The sequence below is a fragment of the Mastacembelus armatus genome, chromosome 14 (genome assembly GCF_900324485.2).
Source record: "Mastacembelus armatus chromosome 14, fMasArm1.2, whole genome shotgun sequence".
Taxonomy (NCBI): Eukaryota; Metazoa; Chordata; class Actinopteri; order Synbranchiformes; family Mastacembelidae; genus Mastacembelus; species Mastacembelus armatus.
In genome coordinates, this window is record NC_046646.1 from 22,607,128 (window position 1) to 22,625,141 (window position 18,014).

General features: G+C 39.7%; 1 protein-coding gene across 1 annotated transcript; it reads left to right on the plus strand.

The window, feature by feature from the left end:
* Positions 1-1,465: 1,465 nt before the first annotated feature.
* Positions 1,466-15,800, plus strand: faxdc2 (fatty acid hydroxylase domain containing 2). Its single transcript, XM_026327540.1, has 9 exons — positions 1,466-1,583; positions 3,348-3,385; positions 5,260-5,357; positions 6,573-6,676; positions 7,014-7,135; positions 8,996-9,201; positions 12,701-12,806; positions 13,039-13,205; positions 14,941-15,800. The coding sequence occupies exons 2-9, from the start codon at positions 3,350-3,352 to the stop codon at positions 15,113-15,115; spliced, it is 1,014 nt and encodes a 337-aa protein (XP_026183325.1). The 5' UTR covers positions 1,466-1,583; positions 3,348-3,349; the 3' UTR covers positions 15,116-15,800.
* Positions 15,801-18,014: the final 2,214 nt, after the last annotated feature.

The following is an 18,014-nucleotide window of genomic DNA, read 5'->3' on the forward strand; positions in this document are numbered from 1 at the left end:
TTAACATCTTATTCCCAAAAGCTCCCAAGGGGAAAAAATCCTACAACACCCAGGATGCATTGGGACTGGTGCATCTTAATGTCACGCCCATTGAGGTTAATGTTTAACACCAACTTCTGCTTGATGAGCTGAATGAACCTAAATGAAGGCTTCTTGTAGGTGACTACTCACATCACACTCTCACTGTACAAAGACCTTTGGACAGTCCAGTTCTAGTTTTTACACTTGTCTGCACACATGGACGCCTCACAGCAAAGTATTTATGACACAATACACTGAGAGAAATCATGAGAACATGGAGGTACAAGTGGAAAATAAATAAATAAAAAATGAAAGGGAATGTTATGTATTTAATTAAATTATTATATAAATAGGAAAAGGTGTCAGATTGTATTTTATATATTAATGTTGCCTCACAGCAAGAAGGTTCCTGGTTCGAAACCCATCAGGGGCCTTTCTGTGTGGAGTCTGCATGTTCTCCCTGTGCTTGTGTGGGTTTTCTCCAGGTACTCTGGTTTCCTCCCAGAGTCCAAAAACATGTATGTCAGGTTGATTGGTGACTCTAAATTGCCCATAGGAGTGAGTGTGAGTGTGTGAGGTTGTTGGTCTCTATGTGGCCCTGTGATGGACTGGGGACCTGTCCAGGGTGGACCCCTGCCTTTCACCCAAAGAGAGCTGGGATAGGCTCCAGCAGATCCCTGGGACCCTTGTTAGGAATAAGGGGGTACAGATAATGGATGGATGGATGGATGGAAATCCATGTGGGCACCGAGCAACATCAGCAGCAACATAGAAATGTGAGTGAACGTCTGCGCTAGAACTCCACACACAAGCATCCAAATCAGGTCACGCTTTATTGACGTGCAGACAGTCCAGCTCAGTGTGTGAGACAGATTTGTGCCAAAGGCAGCATCGTCCCACCAGAGGTCAGACTAGAGCTCTGCAAGAAACAGGACTGAGCTCCCTGCTGCTTCCAGCCTGTTGCTGTGCAGGCAGAATCTACAGGTTCATGTCTGTGTGAAAAAAACATGCAGTTATAGTGTGTGTTTTATGTCATTGTCATTGTCGATAATTGTTATAGAAATGATCGGATGCTGCACAGTAACCAGTAACAAAAGCTTTAAAGTAGCTATAATAGTATAAAAGGCCAGTATTTGTATCTCAAAACTGTACTCAAGGTCAGTATTTCAATAAATATGCTTTATGCCACTAATTAAAATGAAAAGCAGCACATTCACAGAGAAGCTGCCATCAATTAGACTAATCAGTTGTCTATAACAGGCCATGGTATAATTAAGTTCATAATTTGTATTGAAGAATCTTAATAACTAGATGTCCCATTTTTTCATTGGTAGGTAATCCTCTTATTTTTCACTGATCTGTTTTTTTCTATTCTACAGTCATTGGGGTCAACGCACAGGTGCTACGTCCGTATGCGTCATCAGTCAGCTGACCAAGACTCATCCAATCACAAGTCGCTCACTGTGGAAAATAAGCTGCAGCTGTGAGCTCGTATAAAAACTCATCAGGAGGGAGCGAGAGAAGGAGTCTTGTGGTGACGGTCCGTCGGAGTCGACAGACAGGTGAGTCGGTGCAATCGGTGTGTGCTGAGGTTAGAGCTGCAGCTGGACACATCTGGCTGCAGGACTGTAGAAGTGACCCAAAAACAGCAAATCAGCGACTGGACATTTCCTGTTTTCAATGAAAAGGCAAATTGCTGCAATAATTATGCTTTTATTATTTCTGTGCTCTCTGCCTTCCTTCTATGGTCCATAGCAAAGATTATTGTGAAGACCTGTCTGATGTTTCAGTTTATACGAATGTGACAATTTGTTCATACAGTGACCAAAGGCCAAATCATCTCTCTCTCTCTCTCTCTCTCTCTCTCTCTCTATGCATGTCTTTATATAACTTATCTTTTAATTTATTTAATTGCCTAAGAGTGTAATGAGGTTATATAATGAATAGATGGGTTAGTTGAACTTCATTGAGTTCTTAGTTCCCTAATGAGTGAATGATAAAATATAATATAATATAAAATCTGTTACTCTCGTCATCTTCTAAAATGTCTGGAGCTGCCATGACCACTGGACCAATTTACTGTAGAAAGTTAATGTGCAGTGTCTGAGGTGAACAAACGGATGTTTGTACTAAATATGGATTAATTTTTAATGAAAAAACTTTGACAATGTTATTAACAAAACTTTATTATTTCCCTAAATGTTGTAAAACCAGAAATCCTTGATGTTTGACTCAAAATAAAAATAAAAGAGCCGACTCTTGTTTGGCCTCCTTCCTTTCTAAATGTAATCTTCCATCTTCCATGGTAAGGCAAGGCAAGTTTATTTATATAGCACAATTCATACACAGAGTAATTCAAAGTGCTTTACAGGAATAAAAGACAAGTTAAAAATACATAAGCAAGAATTAAAAGTGAAATTAATATTAAAGGAGACTGAGTGTAGATAAATCACTTTGGATAAAACACTGTCAGTTGTCATATGTTATATGTCACGTTAAAAGGAAAGTTTTTAGCTTGGACTTAAACATTGTCAGAGATGAGGCTTGTCTAACATCATCAGGAGACTATTCCAGGTTTTAGCTGCATAGAACTGAAACGCTGCTTCTCCCTGTTTAGTCCAGACTCTGGGCACGAGCAGAAGGCCTGTCCCTGATGGTCTCAGAGTCCGAGGTGGTTCATATGGCACCAACATGTCAGAGATGCAATGTGGTGCTGAGCCATGAAGAGACTTATGCACAAGCAGGGCTGTTTTAAAGTCTATTCTCTGAGGGACAGGAAGCCAGTGCAGAGACCTGAGAACAGGAGTAATGTGGTTGTACTTCCTGGTTCTAGTCAGGACCTGAGCAGCAGCATTCTGACTGTACTGTAGCTGCCTCACAGCTCGTTTTGAGAGCCCCGTGAACAGGCCGATACAGTAATCTAACCTGCTGGAGATAACTGCATGGATGAGTCTCTCTAAGTCTGGTTTAGACCTGATCCCTTTGATTCTGGCAGTGTTTTTAAGATGATAAAATGATATTGTTTTTACTGTATATGCATCACTGCAGTTGTTTTCTATTGTCTGTCTTTCTCTCTTCTCTATCTACTCTCTATCTCTTGTCCATCATCAAAATATCATCAACATCTGTTCAACAAGAGGTCTTGGTTCAACACCTCTTGGAAAAGCCAAAAAAAAAGGCTAAAAAAAAAAAGAGATGTGTTATTTTAAAGGTTTTTAAACAAAATGAAGTTTTTATAGGATGTTCTTACTGTCTTGAATATACTGACTGTGAACTTGTTTTAATTGTCTCAAATATGTACAGTGTCTATATTATTGTGTTCACAGACATGACGGAAGCTGCCACAACAAACAGCAGCAGACAGGTAACAACACGCCACCTTCACCACAACACTCTGCTATTAGTATAATTAAATAGACCATTAAAAACAGGCTGTCCAGCAAGTTTCAGCTTGGCTGTCTGGTCTGATCTATTGGCCTTCTGGTGCTCTTCTTGGTTTTACTTTGAGAAATGGTTGTTGACCCTGGTAACGTAGAGAGAGATTACTTTTTTCACTGAGTATGTGGCATACAAGGTAGGTCATCACAGTGATTATTCAGCAAAAAAGACAAACAAGAACAAGGAAAAACAACAACCACTCGCAGCCTCCGAAGAATAAAACAGTTAAATGAGAGGTCAAATCTATCGACGGTAACAGCAGTGGCATAAATAGTGCTAAAATATGGTGTAGCTGCATCAGAGACCTTTAAGCCCTTCCATGGAAACACCGTTTATGCTTTTATGCATAGCATTTATGACATTAAAGGATATAATCTCAGCAGACATCTGAAGGCCTAGAGTAGATTACATGAAGGTCTTAGAGCGAGGGATTATGTTTTTCTGCAGTTTTCCTGTGTGGTCATAGAGTTTTGCTTTAATCCAATCAACAAGTCAACAGCAACAACTTTCCAGATCAGTTTAAAATGTTGCAGAAGTAAACTGAGCAGCGACCCCCAGCTGTAGTGAAATACGTGTTTTCAGGGTTTATTATTGTTTATTATTAGCCTAAACCTTTGTCTGGACTTAGTACAGGGAACATTTCTGATGTTAGAGACAGAAAATGTTAAAGTGTTAAAAATCTTAAATGAGTGTTTGCAGATTCTTAAAAAAAACAGCTCAAAATCTCTTACTTGTATCAACATCTGATTATGAGCATCTGATTTCAGTTAATCTTAAAATCTCAGTCTTAAAGTTTGCACGTCTTGCTTTGTTAAAACGGCTGATGTGACATGACGAAGAAAGTTTCCACCTCACTGTTTAGTTCCAGCGTTGAAGCCTTTTCTTTGTTCTTTGGACTGGCTCAACCTGACAAGTCACATTTTTTTTTATCCCAGAGCAAATTTCTAATCTGGAAAAATGTTAGTGTTTTGATCAGCGTCAGTGAGAAAAGAAGCAGAACGAGGGACTGCTGTTTATTGGGAAAAATTTACAGTGCCTTTGTCTGCAAACTTTATTTTCCAGAGATCTGATTGCTGCAATAAATGTAGTAAATAAAACATACTCATAAGAATAGACTGGATAAAGGATTCACCTGCATATTTTTGTCTGTGAGACCACATAGAAGCATTTGTGCAGCACCATGACATCTGTGTACAATGCCCCACTGACACCTGGGTCAAATGTAGCTGGGATATTTAGAAGGTCTCGTGACATCAATCCCTGGACTTTTCTATGCCTTTCTCTTTTTATTTAAGTGTATTGTTTAGTTTAATGAATCACATTTAGTAAAAAATATGTGATTCTTTTTTTCCCCCCCAATACTTTATTATCATCATGTTAAGATACACAGAAATGATTCAGAGGAACGTTACTGTTTCTGCCTGCTGCCTGATCTGTTTTGCTTTTCTCTCTTTCTCCATTATGACGTAATATATATATATATATATATATATATATATATATATATATATATATATATATATATATATATATATGCAGCTCCAAGGGCCTGAATGCCTCGCCCTTATGAAAAAACAGGTCATACAGTGTGTCCTATTGTTCGTGTAGATCAGAGTTTCACCTGTAACTGAGCTGTGCTGTGATCCTGGTTTCAGTCTCAGTCTCAGTGTTGTTCTAGAAACTTTTCTACACGATTAGAAGTTGTGGGAAACGCTGATGTAGCTCAGCATCATGGGATTGCATGGTATCCTCAGAGCAACAGTGAGGTTCATGCACAGCTGTTGGTTTTTCTCTACTCAGGAGGGCCACGGGGGACTGTGGGACTCTGTGAAGAAAGCTGCAGTTATCATCGGATCTGGAATCTTTTTCTTGGCTGCATTTGGCAATTCACTGACATGGTAGGATCCACTTACAGTTACAGTATAAACACAACCCAACAGCAGCTTGTTGTAAGATGAATCTAAGTTAAACTCGAGGAGTGGCATTGCCTCGCATTAATGCACAGTAGGTGCAGTGGGAAAAAGGGAAGAAGGTCAGGAAGAGAACTGGAAGGACATGTACACAGAGGCCTGGATAGATGAAGGACTGGACAGTACACGTGATATGATGGGATGGTACATGAATGATAGAAGAGGTTTAGACTTGAAAAGATGACATGATTGGACTTGACGGATGTAAGGAGACAATGAGACAATGACAATTTAGCTTCTGGCTAAGTTTGTAAATGTTTTTTTAGGGCATCATTAAGTAGTTGCCAGGTTCAGGTTAAGACAAGATAGGACTGGCTCACAGGGCAGGATGGAGCATTACAAGCACAGGACATATATGATTGGAGGGCATGGGAAAACAAGCCACAGTTAGTTGACTTAATGAGTGAGAGTGAAAATGCTTCAACATCATGGATGTCACTATCTGATCTGTCCTGATTTGTTCTACTTGTGCAAAAATGTGACCAGCTCCTGTCACTGCTGTGGCTTTTTATTGGCCTTTATTTCTGTTTCCACAATGTCTTTGCAGAGTTAGAGCAGTTAAGTCATTTCAGTTGTACACAACTGTAAGATTTGCTTATGGAACAGTAGACCAGACAGACCACCTGACTTTAGGAGGCACAATACATTCATTTATTTTGTTTATTTATTTAGTAATTCCTTAATTTCTAAAACGTTTTACTTCATACAGACAAACTCGATCGTTGTTTTTTTTGCTTCAGTCATCGTGACAGTTTCGTACAGTGGAAGTTTAGTTTTATCTTATCTTAGCTTATCTCGTCATTAAATTAGCATAGTACACAACGGCACTAGCACCTGCTGAAGAAACACAGGGGCCGTTCTGGATGATGACCCAAAGACAAAGCCACCGTGTTAAGAATTGATGTTTTACTTAATTACGATCATCACGGTGGGATTTTTATATTTTCAGTCCTGGTGGCTGCAAATCTATGAATGTTGAGGTTTATCTAACATTGATCGGGGGTACCAGTGTGCGTTTACTGTGTTCGGGCCTTCATTTAGTAATACTATTAGTGAAGTTTTACGCGGTCAGTGAATGGTTTGAAGTGATAATGAAACCATAAAACAGTGTTCTGGTAAAGCTGATGCAGATTTCTCCTTCAGGCATCTTCAGAGGTTCTGGGGAGCTTCAGGAGATTTCTGGCAGAACTTGTGGACAAAGCTCTACTTGGCGTTTGAGGGTCATGATCCTGCTTTGTTCTTCTTAGGTAAGAAACATCTGGTTTGAGCTGTAGAGCATCATGTTAATCACAGTAGCACAATGAAACATTTACCACTGTGTTTTGAGCTTATCATTAGTCAGACTCCTGCAGTGCATTTAGTACAGACACATTTGCTTTTTTTCTTTTTTTAACAATCCAATATTAATTTTCACAATCAAAATTTCTTTTTACTATTCGATTATGTGGTTAAATTTGGATTATTCATTAACAGCCCTAGTAAGTTGTAGTGTTTTATTCTTTGGTTCACTTCAAGTTGTGGATAAAGTTGTGAAATCTTTAGATCAGGGGTCCTCACGTTGTCCCTCTCCATCTTTCTCAACAGGGACGATGTTAATGCCCACTCTGGCGTTCTGGGTTACGAATGGTCTGCTGATTTTGGTGGACACCACAGGTAAACCCTCCTTTATCACCCGTTACCGCATCCAGGTGGACAAGAATAACCCGGTAAGTCCCATGGTCAACACCATGAATGTCATTAATTATTACCCTCAGGTTTAACTTTTTTTAGGTGTTATTTTTCTTTTATTTCTTATCTTGAAGTTAGTATCTGCAAGTTTTTGGGGCCATTTATCATTGTACTACTAATATCACCACTGGTACTACTGTATCCACTACTCTTTATACTCCTAGGAGTTTTGTAATACAGTGTCAGGAAGTCTTTGACCCTCTCTGACTCTCAATTCCTGAACCCTTGATATCATAACTGCTGTCATTTGCAGGCAGTGCTGATTTCATGGCTTTTTTATCTGGTGAAGGGTACATCCATCTAATCTCCATCTCCTCAACTTGATAGTCTCTTGATAGTCTCTGACTTACCTTATATAGATAGATAAAGAAAAGGGAACTTGATCCTTGGACAACATAATTCAGCTACTTTTCACATCTCAGTAATTATCAAGACCCAAAATGTATTAGAAAAATACACAACAATAAAAAATGTATAAAGTTTGGTTAATTGATAAATGACACTGCATTAAAAATTTGAGTCAGTGAGCACATGTACATGAACATACATGCATGGGTGTCAGTGTTGCTGATGGGATCAAAGTCCTCACTGTGTCAGTGTCGTCACAGACATTACTGATAAGCAGCACCTGAGGTTACCTTAGATTATTGATCACCAAGTTTACCAAGGTTCAGATTTAATAAAATAAATGTAATGAAATGAAGTTTCTTATCAGAGTTTTAAATGTCTTATAAGGGTTTATCATCTTTGTAGGGTGACATAAATTTTTAAAACATTATATTTCTCACGGTGGGTAGTAATCAGTAATAAGCTTTATGATGTCAGTCATAAAACTTTATTTCTTCTGTGATGAGCTAATCTGTGTGTGCAGACACTGTGTGTCTGTGGCTTTTTATGGTCCAGAGACACTTCAGTGATCAGGTTCAGTGATCGAGAGTACCTGTTTGAACGAAGACAGTATGTGTTCTTCTGTGTCATCTTGTTTTTATCAGTCCACCACCTCTGGATCTTAAATTGCTTGACTCATCGTTTGGCCAGTTTTAGCTGGCGGCACCCAAACCATAGTGTAAAAGTTAAGTCAGTGTTTTGGTATAAAACTAACCAAAGAGCAAGAGCATCTCACTGGATTTATGAGTTAATCGTTTTAGATTACTGGACTTTTATAAGTTTATTAACGATATGTCTGAAAATTTGTTAAATACAGTATTGTTCAAAATAATAGCAGTACAATGTGACTAACCAGAATAATCCAGGTTTTTAGTGTATTTTTTTTATTACTATATGGCAAAGTAGGTGCAGTAGATTCTCAGAAAACAAACAAGACCCAGCATTCATGATATGCACGCTCTTAAGGCTGTGCAATTGGGCAATTAGTTGAAAGGGGTGTGTTTTTTAAAAAAATAGCAGTGTCCGCAGTTGACTGTACAAACTCCAAACTATTTTGTACAAACGTTTTTGTTTCTAGGATTTAGCAATCCTGTGAATCACTAAACTAATATTTACCTGTATGACCACAGTTTTTTATAACTGCTTCACATCTGTGTGGCAATCAACATTTTTATGTTTTTCCATCACTAAATAAAAAAACCTAGCAGAAGCTTGTTAGGTAAATGTTATTCATGAAAGTTTCAGTATTTTTCTGTGCAGAAAAGAAGCGTACATCCAAGCTGCACTATTAAAACATTTTATCTTTAAATAAGAGTCTGTAACATGTGGGACAGTACAGGAGTTACTCCCGAGTTTCAGTTTAAATGCACTTTTTGTAAGTAACAATCTGCGAAATCATGTTTACAAATGTCCATGCATCAGTTTTGATTTACTGCTCCCTCGTCCTGCAGGTGGATCCAGTTAAGCTTGCCCACACGGTCAGGACCGTCCTCTTCAACCAGGTGTTCATCTCCGGGCCCATGGTGGTGGTAGTTTATTTCCTGATGACCTGGAGAGGGAACCCCTGTGGCCCTGAGCTGCCCACCTTCCACTGGGCCCTGACAGAACTGGCTGTCTTCGCCATCTTAGAAGAGATTCTGTTTTACTACACACACAGGTAAGGACCAGTATTTTTATTACACACGACACACACAAATTACTATCTAGCACAGTGGTCACTAACACCCGGACCGCGGTACGGGTGCGGACCCAGAAGCCGCCCCATACGGACCCGGACGTACAGCCAAAACAGAAGATTGTGATTTAAAACCTAACGGGGCGCTTCTATTTCCACCGGAGCAGCTTTTTTAGACTTTACAGTAGTGGAAACGCACAGACCAATTGCATGCGAGTTGAGCCATCCCACGTGATACCACTCAGCCAATCAAGTCTGTGCATCCTAGGCGTAAATATTACGACTCTACAGTGTAAACAGCGCTAGAGGCGAGTTACACATGAAAACAGTGTTGCCAACTTAGCGACTTTGTCGCTATATTTAGCGAGTATTCAGACCCCTCTAGCGACACTTTTTTTTTTTTTTAAAGCGACTAGCGACAAATCTGTCGACTTTTTCTGGTGTTACTGGAGACATTTGGAGACTCTGTGTTTGTACTGCACCGTTCTTACACTTCTCAATTTGCCGCAGTAAGACGGCTAATCAGCTGCAGCCGCGGGCCCCTCCCCCGTCCCAAAGCCTTCACAGGCGGCCCAGTCCTCTCGCAGCAGTCCCTCCCCCCAGCTGCAGTCACAGCAGGAAGTGTTCACGCCTCCGCGTCCCGACTGCAAATAAATCGCGCGTGCGATCATGTATGTGCGTGATCTGTACTATACATGGCGTAATAATAAAATAAAATAAATTAAAAAAGGTAAAATGTTCTTTGTCTAAAATAAATCACTGCATTTGACTCAAACAGCCTCAGTCATTTACAGCAAGGCAAATTTATTTAGTTCTGAGAACTTATTAACTGCAGGCCGTCATGCTACATTATATGGCACAGTACAAATATTTTGAGTGTCCCTTATTCTGTCCCTTATTTCTTATAAAGAATCACAATTGTCTCTTACTTTCCATTTCTGAAGTTGGCAAAAGCGTCCATCACAATTACAGCATGTGCCATGTACATTATGCAAATCACACGATGACGTCATTCAGCGACTTCTAGCGACTTTTAGGACAGCCAATAGCTACTTTCCTTACTGACGAGTTGGCAACACTGCACGAAAAGACGGTACAAAGAAAAAGAAAGAGAGCGATACATGTAGAAAACAAAGGGAGAGAAACTGTAAAGTGAGACGGAGAAAGAGCGAAAACTTAGTTAATGAGAGAACATTATACATATCTACAGCCATACATATATGTTCAGTTGTATGTTACATGACAATAAATATTGTCAAAGTTTTTGAATTGTACTGAATTCATTTGATTTGACAGTCAGGTATTGATTACATGCAGATGTTGATAAAACTACTAGGCTACTTAAATATATATCACACTAACTAGTTAGACATTATGATCTTCCGGACCTTTGCTTCAAGAAATTTTCTCTAACTGGACCTCTTTAAATTTTAGTTGAATACCCCTGATCTAGCAGGTACTACATTTTAGTAAGTACACACTCCCCGACCATTGAAACTGTACTTTCTATATAGCAGGGGTCTGCAATTCCAGTCTTTGAAACAAGCAAGAACCATGGTTTCAAAGACGGGAATTGCAGACCCCTGCTATATAGTATGAATAATAGTATAAACGGAATTCGGACGTACTACATCCGACATGTTGACGTTGTCACGTGTTATGTGTCGTCAAAACCGCGCATATGTTTAAAGTGCCCACTCTCCTGCACAGCAATTTTTTAATTACTTAAAATTTTCTTGTCTGTGTCCTAATGTCCACCCTAGTCCCCAAACCCTTAGTCCCTATATAGGGCACTCAATTAGCTAACAGTTTCGGTAAACCGGCACATGTAGACGTCACTTCCTGTTTCATCTTGTTGAAATGAAGGGATGCAGAAAAATAGTCTCCCCGGACGCAATGTGACGCATTTAGCAAGTGGCTAATTAACGTTATTAATGTAGTGTTAAGCTAATGTAATGCACACAATGCAAATCTTTTCACGAGGGAATGTGAAACAAAGTCTTAAAAAAACTTCCTTAATGACGAATGTCTCCATTAAAAAAAAAAAGCTGTTAGCAAGCTGGTGTCCAGCACTGACGTTAGCTTGATCTGCCTAAATAACGATCAAACATCTTGTTAGCGCGGATTCACACAATCATATTATCCATTTACATTGTTTAAACTTTGAATAAGTCAGCCGATTATTTAGATTATGCCAAACAAGTCCAATTTAACCACAACGAACGTTTGTAGGTAAACTTGGAAAAAAAAAAAAACCGCGTCGGCGCTTTCCGCCATTTTCCGGCATATGACGTCTCCTCTCTCGTGTCCAACGTATACATCATTGACATATAAAATACATAGAAATTATTATTATATGTTATATGTACATGTGTGTGTATATATATGTGTACGGTATGCAAACTACATAATTATTAGCGGTAGTATGTTTTTCGCATACTAGTAGGCGATGACATTTTACTTCCGCTTGAATTGTGTGGTGTGCATACTATAGACATATAAAATACATTTATTTAATAATAATGTAATGTACTTTTGAGCAGATCAAGCTAACGCCAGTGCTAACAGCTTAATTAACGGAGACTTTCGTTGTTAAACTCTTTAATGAGATCAGAAAATTTAACGTAATTAAAAAATAATTGCCATGCAGTGAACTTCAACATGGTGGATGTAGTTTGTCCCAATTCCGTTCACACTACTGTTATTCGTACTTTATATAAAGTACTGTTTAAATACTCGGGAAGTACGTACTTCCCCAAATGTAGTATGCGATTTCAGACGCAGTCACGTCTTTTTACCCAGTGCCACAGCAATTGTTCTTTGAGATTTGGTCATGATTGGATCACTGAATTCGACTACGATAGTCCAACTATAAAGGAAAAAGCTAATTTTGCTCAATTACTAACAAACATCAAAGAATAAACACAAAATGATTCAGGTTCATTCATGTTTTTTTACACAGTATTGAAAAAAAGATCCAATGAATTATGACAAGTCAATATATGAGGTCTAGTTTTTGGATTATGCTGTATTTTATTTTATTCATCTGAAAAGGAGCTAAAGATGTCAGATAAACATAGAGCTGTACAAGACTAGACTCTAAAATGTAGTGAAATCCAAGTTAGCAGAGAATAGAAATATTCAAGTAATATACTTCAAAAATTACAGAAGTACAGTACTTTAAATAAATGTATTTAATAAATGTATTTACTTTCCAATGCTCTGACTTCAGATCTCATCAGCGTGATGATTCATAACTGAGACAATGCTGGCATAACCTCAAAAACATGTAATTATGAAGTACACAATTACTGCACAATTAATGCTAGTACCTGCAGACCAACATGCTGAACATTGTACCTACTAAACATCTACAATTCGTTTTGAGGTACTTTGCATAAATGCAGACTGAATGTCGTTGTTAAACCTGTATCGGTGGATGAACTGGTTTTCACTTTGAGCTTTATTTTTTTTCTCTGAGGTTGTTCCACCATCCTGCCCTCTACAAGCGTTTCCACAAACAGCACCACGAGTGGACCGCTCCCATTGGCGTGGTCGCAATCTACGCCCATCCTCTGGAGCACGTGGTGAGTGAGCCCCTTCTGCGTATCTGGCTCTCTAGATTTGAGCTGTATTTTATTTCACTGTCTGTGTGAGAGTACTCTGAATGATGCAGAGAAGTTGTATCCTTGGTGTGGTGGGTGAAGAGTTAGTCCATGTTCCTGCATGAATAAATAAGCAGAAAGTTTTTACACAAGTCAGGCCGTGCTGAGTCTATTTCAATACATCAGTATTTTATTTGTTATTCTTTGCTGTTAGATCTCCAACATGCTTCCGCCGATCATCGGGCCTGTGATCCTGGGCTCCCACCTGGCCTCCACCACCCTCTGGTACTGCCTGGCTCTGATAAGCACCACAATCTCCCACTGTGGGTACCACCTCCCCTTCCTGCCATCCCCTGAGTTCCATGACTTCCACCACCTGAGGTGAGTCCAACCACTCTTCCAGAAGTGCTTTTAACAGGATTTAAAGGTGCATTAATTTAAGATTCTGCACACAGTCTGATAACTGACAGGATGTGGTGTCTCTCAGCTGTACTACTACCCCCATCCAAAACACACTGCTTCCTATAGACCTGGTTGTTATTGTTAAGTGGAGACGAGTAGTTGGTTTTAGTCAATTCAAAAAGTAACGCACGTGACAAATATTAACTGCAAACCACAAAATGTGTAAATATGCATTTGCACAACCATAGACTGGATATTTATTGGTGCACACATCTTTGACAACTACCTTAACTATGCCATTACATCAATATCAAAACTAGGGGGCGCAAAAACACAGGGTAAAAAATTTAGACCTGTATGTTTTAACAGTGCAAGGCCAAACGAGTGTAGGTTTAATACGCTCTGTACTTTATTTGTATTATAGTAACGTTAATTGTTCATCAGTCAAACAGTATTTCTTCTAAAAGTGTGTATGACTAATAAATAATAAACGTTACCATGAGATAAAGCACAGTGGATACTCAAACAGCCCCTCTTCTTCTTTGGTGTTTAAAGGCATCCTTAAGTTGCATTCACATTACTGCCAAATAATGTCTGTGCTTTACCTGTATTATGGTAATGTTAATTATTTATCAAACAGTATTTATTCTAAAAGTCACTGATATCACTGCCTTGGAAAATATAAAAAATGCTGACAATATAACAATCCCATAGTAAATATAAAACAGATCATTTTCACCTTAGGGTGCTCCTTCTCCAGTTATTTTCAGCATGATGTACATATAATTGATACAGACATGTCGACACCTGCTTCTCCAGTTTAGATAATCAAATGTCATGTCATTAGCTAATATCTACATCCGAGGTGGTGATAACGTTATTGTTAGTTTAAAGAATCGACACATCACACACACTTTTAGAAGAAATACTGTTAGATAAAGCACAGAGCGTATTAAACCTACACTCGTTTGGCCTCATCTTCCATCTTGGACTTCTGGAGAAGTTGTCAATCAATCAATGTCCAATCAATCACAAAAGCAATCAACAGCATTTACTGACAGAAAGGTCCATGAGCCCACCCCCAAACTGTCACAACCACCCTCGTGTTTTGTTGCACATGCAAAAATGTCAATCGAGCACAGGGCAGCAAATCCTCTTGGTGAGTGAGGAAAACTATCAAAACTATCAAATGCAAGTTTACATCAACTAAAGCATCTTTACTAATTGCCTTTGACATCATGATTGTAAGGAGACATGTTCATTTCTGTTTTCCAGACAAATGGCCAATATTTCTCAAAATGTTCCATTGGTATGTAAAATTCTGAGCACAGCAGTTTTTGTCAATAAATATCACAAAAAGATCAAAACCAGTAATGTTTCAATTTGCCCATCAGTACTACTTCTATTTTACTTGAGCCCATTGGGCACATTTGGTGCAGTACTGACTATTTATGGCTGTGTGTGTTGAATAGTTTCCGCTGTACTTTAGATATACTGACAGTTATCGCCGGTAAGATCAATCCACTGTTGGTTTTGTTCTTGTGGGATTTACTGACAGTGAGGTCAAAGTAGAATATTTCCTTCATGTTTTAATTAGTAAACAATGAAAAATGACTAAAACAAGAATAGAGACTCTAGTTTTTAAAATAAATGTTATTAAAAGTCAAAGAAGTGTACTGTCAAACAGTCGTACTCACATCTTTCCTTGTTCCAGGTTCAACCAGTGTTTTGGGGTCTTCGGTGTGCTTGATCGACTCCACGGCACTGACGCCAAATTCAGGGAGACGAAGCAGTATGAACGTCACACCCTGCTCACCAGCTTCACCCCGCTCAGTGAGAGCATCCCTGACACAACCAAAAAGAATAAACTTTTAGATCCCAAAGAGTAGGCAAGAGTAACTGGCTAGGACCAACGTTAGATTCAGGTTCAAACAAGTGAAAACACACATCTGCAGGGAAACGGACTGCACTTTCTCACAGGTCATTAGATCCCAAAGCTTGAGATGTAATGATGACCTGTGGTAAGAGGAAACTGCAGTCAAGAATAAACCCCTCCAGTTATACTTGGTGTCTGAGCACAGTATGAATGAGAGAGATGTGTGTTTACACTGTATTCATAGATGACAACTTTCCTGAGCAACAAACAGTGATTTTCAGTACACAGATCACTTCAATATGAACAGATTGTGGTGTCAGTTTAAATATAAAGAGAAATTACTGGTCACCTGTTATGTGAATATGTCACATTATGGAAATGTTGATTGCACTTAATAAAAAAAAAAAAATTGAGTTTTTACCGTTAATAGTAATGTGATGCTATAATTACAGTTTTAATGAATGTATTGCTAATACACGCACAGAGATATTAGTTCCTGTAAACAGATTATTTTAAGTGGTGTTTCATAACAGCTAAGCTCCTGCCTGAAAGCACATGTTGCTCTGATAGAAGAGACATTTGCGCTTTTATTTCTGTGGCACTTAAAGTCTTGACTATTACATGTGTTTGCTTCTCATGGAAGACGTCTAATTGTTGTAAGATGAAATTAATGTAATGTGAAATATTAATTAAAAAAAAGTGACCTACTGTGATTGTTTTGGCTGCAATGTTTACAGTAATTAAAATTTGCATAATGCGTAATTTCATTTTTATGCTCGATGTGTGTGGAAACTAACATATAGTCTAATTCAGCTACTTTAAAATCTGACAAAGACACACGAGAGTAAGATGAAGCATTTCCAGTAACTTAGGAAATTACCGGCAGCTAAATTACACATTCAGTAATTATTTCACTATTGAAATTATATTGAACCAGCCAGATTTGAGGTTTTATCAAAGTATTATTTTAGGAGTTTACTAGTAAGATAAAAAATAGAATAAAAGTTGGGAATTTATTATAAATGATTACTCACTGGATTGAACTGGAGCTTAATCTGTTGCTTGGTGAGTCTTTCCTGTAGCTCTGGGCCCATTGCTGCAAACGTCTCATTTAGTTTCTCATTTAGAAATTAGTCCCTTGGTCTGAGCATCTCAGCAGGGGTTTCTCTTGGTGGTATGAATCTTCTCAGTGCCAGGAGGAAAGTGTCTGCATCAAGGCCTGCCAACAAGCCTAGGTGGACACGTCGTGTTGTAAGGCACTTGAAGATCACCCCCCACTGCTTTTCATGGCAGTCCACACTGGTGAAATGGGGACTTCAGGAGTCACAGACTTGTCCAGAGGTAGGTCTGCTATCATGGGGACTGAAGGCTTCCCTCTCCCCTTGGTGCATTCAGGGCAGGTCCTTTGGTGTTTCTGTATGGCCTGTCTCCTGTCTCCTCTCTATCAGGCTCTGGGTTGAGCAGACGAGCATCCGAGTCTTTGATGAGGAGTCTAGTGACAACATGGCAAGGATCAAGCACAACAGGGTGGATGTCTGTGGGACAGGTGAGCTTAAAGTGACCTCCAACACGGATAAGACCCGATGCTTCATCCACCTCTGGAGCATGTGTACTCAGCTTGCTGCTTGTTGGTCCAGGCACTTTGTTTCTCCCGGGAAGCATTCGACCTGGCTGGACTGGTGGAGGTGGACTTTGGAATCATGAGAATCAGGTGGAGGCAAGGACGGGCTGCAGCCCCCCTGGCCTTACTCCATATGAAGTCATCAGCAGGATTACTTGGGTCCACATACCTCCAGGTGTGTGAGGTAGTCAGCTCTTCTATCTCAGAGATCTTAGGGAGTTCTCTCTCCCAGCTTGACCAGGCCTCGATGATCTCTGGAAGGGGGTTAGGGTCATCCAAGCTCCTCTTTATGTGTGTGTCTCCTGGAAGGTTTGTTGTTTCTTGGTCCAGATGGGATCTCACCGCTAGCCTTTCATTTCGGATTGGAAGTATGTCGACATGTTGGTAGAGGTCATCTAGTCCTGGTGTGAGGGAGGTGAAATAGCATGAGGATGTAGTAAAGATCATGCTATCAGGACCCTGGAGCACCCATCCAAGGGCTGTGTGGATAGCTGTGTAGGTCTGCCATTTGGGCCAGATCTCACTGGCTCTTTAGCTGTGATCAAATGTGTGCAGTCCGCACCAATTAGCAGCAATGGTTGCACTTCACTGAACTGTGGCAACAGAAGGCTGGCTGGTAGGCTTGCGGCTGGTATGCCGGCTGTGCTGAGAGACGCTGAAGCTGGAGAAAAGGTGTAGAAGCTGATGTTGCTGGTAGGTTTGTGGCTGGTACACTGGTTGTGCAGCAATAGCTGGCGGGGATTGAGGGAGGATTGACCTGGTAGCCCTGGAGGTTCACTGGCAGCTGTCGTGGCCATCCTACTGCGCCACTGTCAGTTATTACTGTCCTCATTGTGATGGAGCGGGTGAGATAATCCGGCTCGAAGGACCAATATTGCGGAGAACTGGGGCTCTTACTCCGGTAAGAGAGCGAGGCTGGACACGGTGGAACAGTTTCTTCTGCTTTAACGTAGAAACACAGAAAGTCTGGTTTATGTAACTTTCTATTTGCAGGTCAGATATTATGTTGAAGTCGGTTCGGTTCTGTTGTGGTCTGGTTTCCTGGAATAAATGAAAATACGACATCAAAACATGTTCGCTAGCTTTAGCATAGCTAGCTAGCTTATTATAGTGGCTACAGTACATAGCGCTAAACAACAAATGTGTAACACGCTAAAATAAAACATTTACACAACAATAAAATCGATTAACGGCCATTAGCGGGTCGTTAAAACTCACCTTCTTCACAAACGTAGAATAACGTGAATAATACGGAAGTACGACTCCCGCCAATGCTCCAGTCTTAGGACCC

Excerpts from the sequence above, each read along its gene's own strand:
- faxdc2 (XM_026327540.1), top strand. The coding sequence starts at position 3,350 with ATGACGGAAGCTGCCACAACAAACAGCAGCAGACAG. Across the intron at positions 5,358-6,572 it reads TTTGGCAATTCACTGACATG|GCATCTTCAGAGGTTCTGGG; the intron begins GTAGGATCCACT and ends TTTCTCCTTCAG. Across the intron at positions 12,807-13,038 it reads CCCATCCTCTGGAGCACGTG|ATCTCCAACATGCTTCCGCC; the intron begins GTGAGTGAGCCC and ends CTTTGCTGTTAG.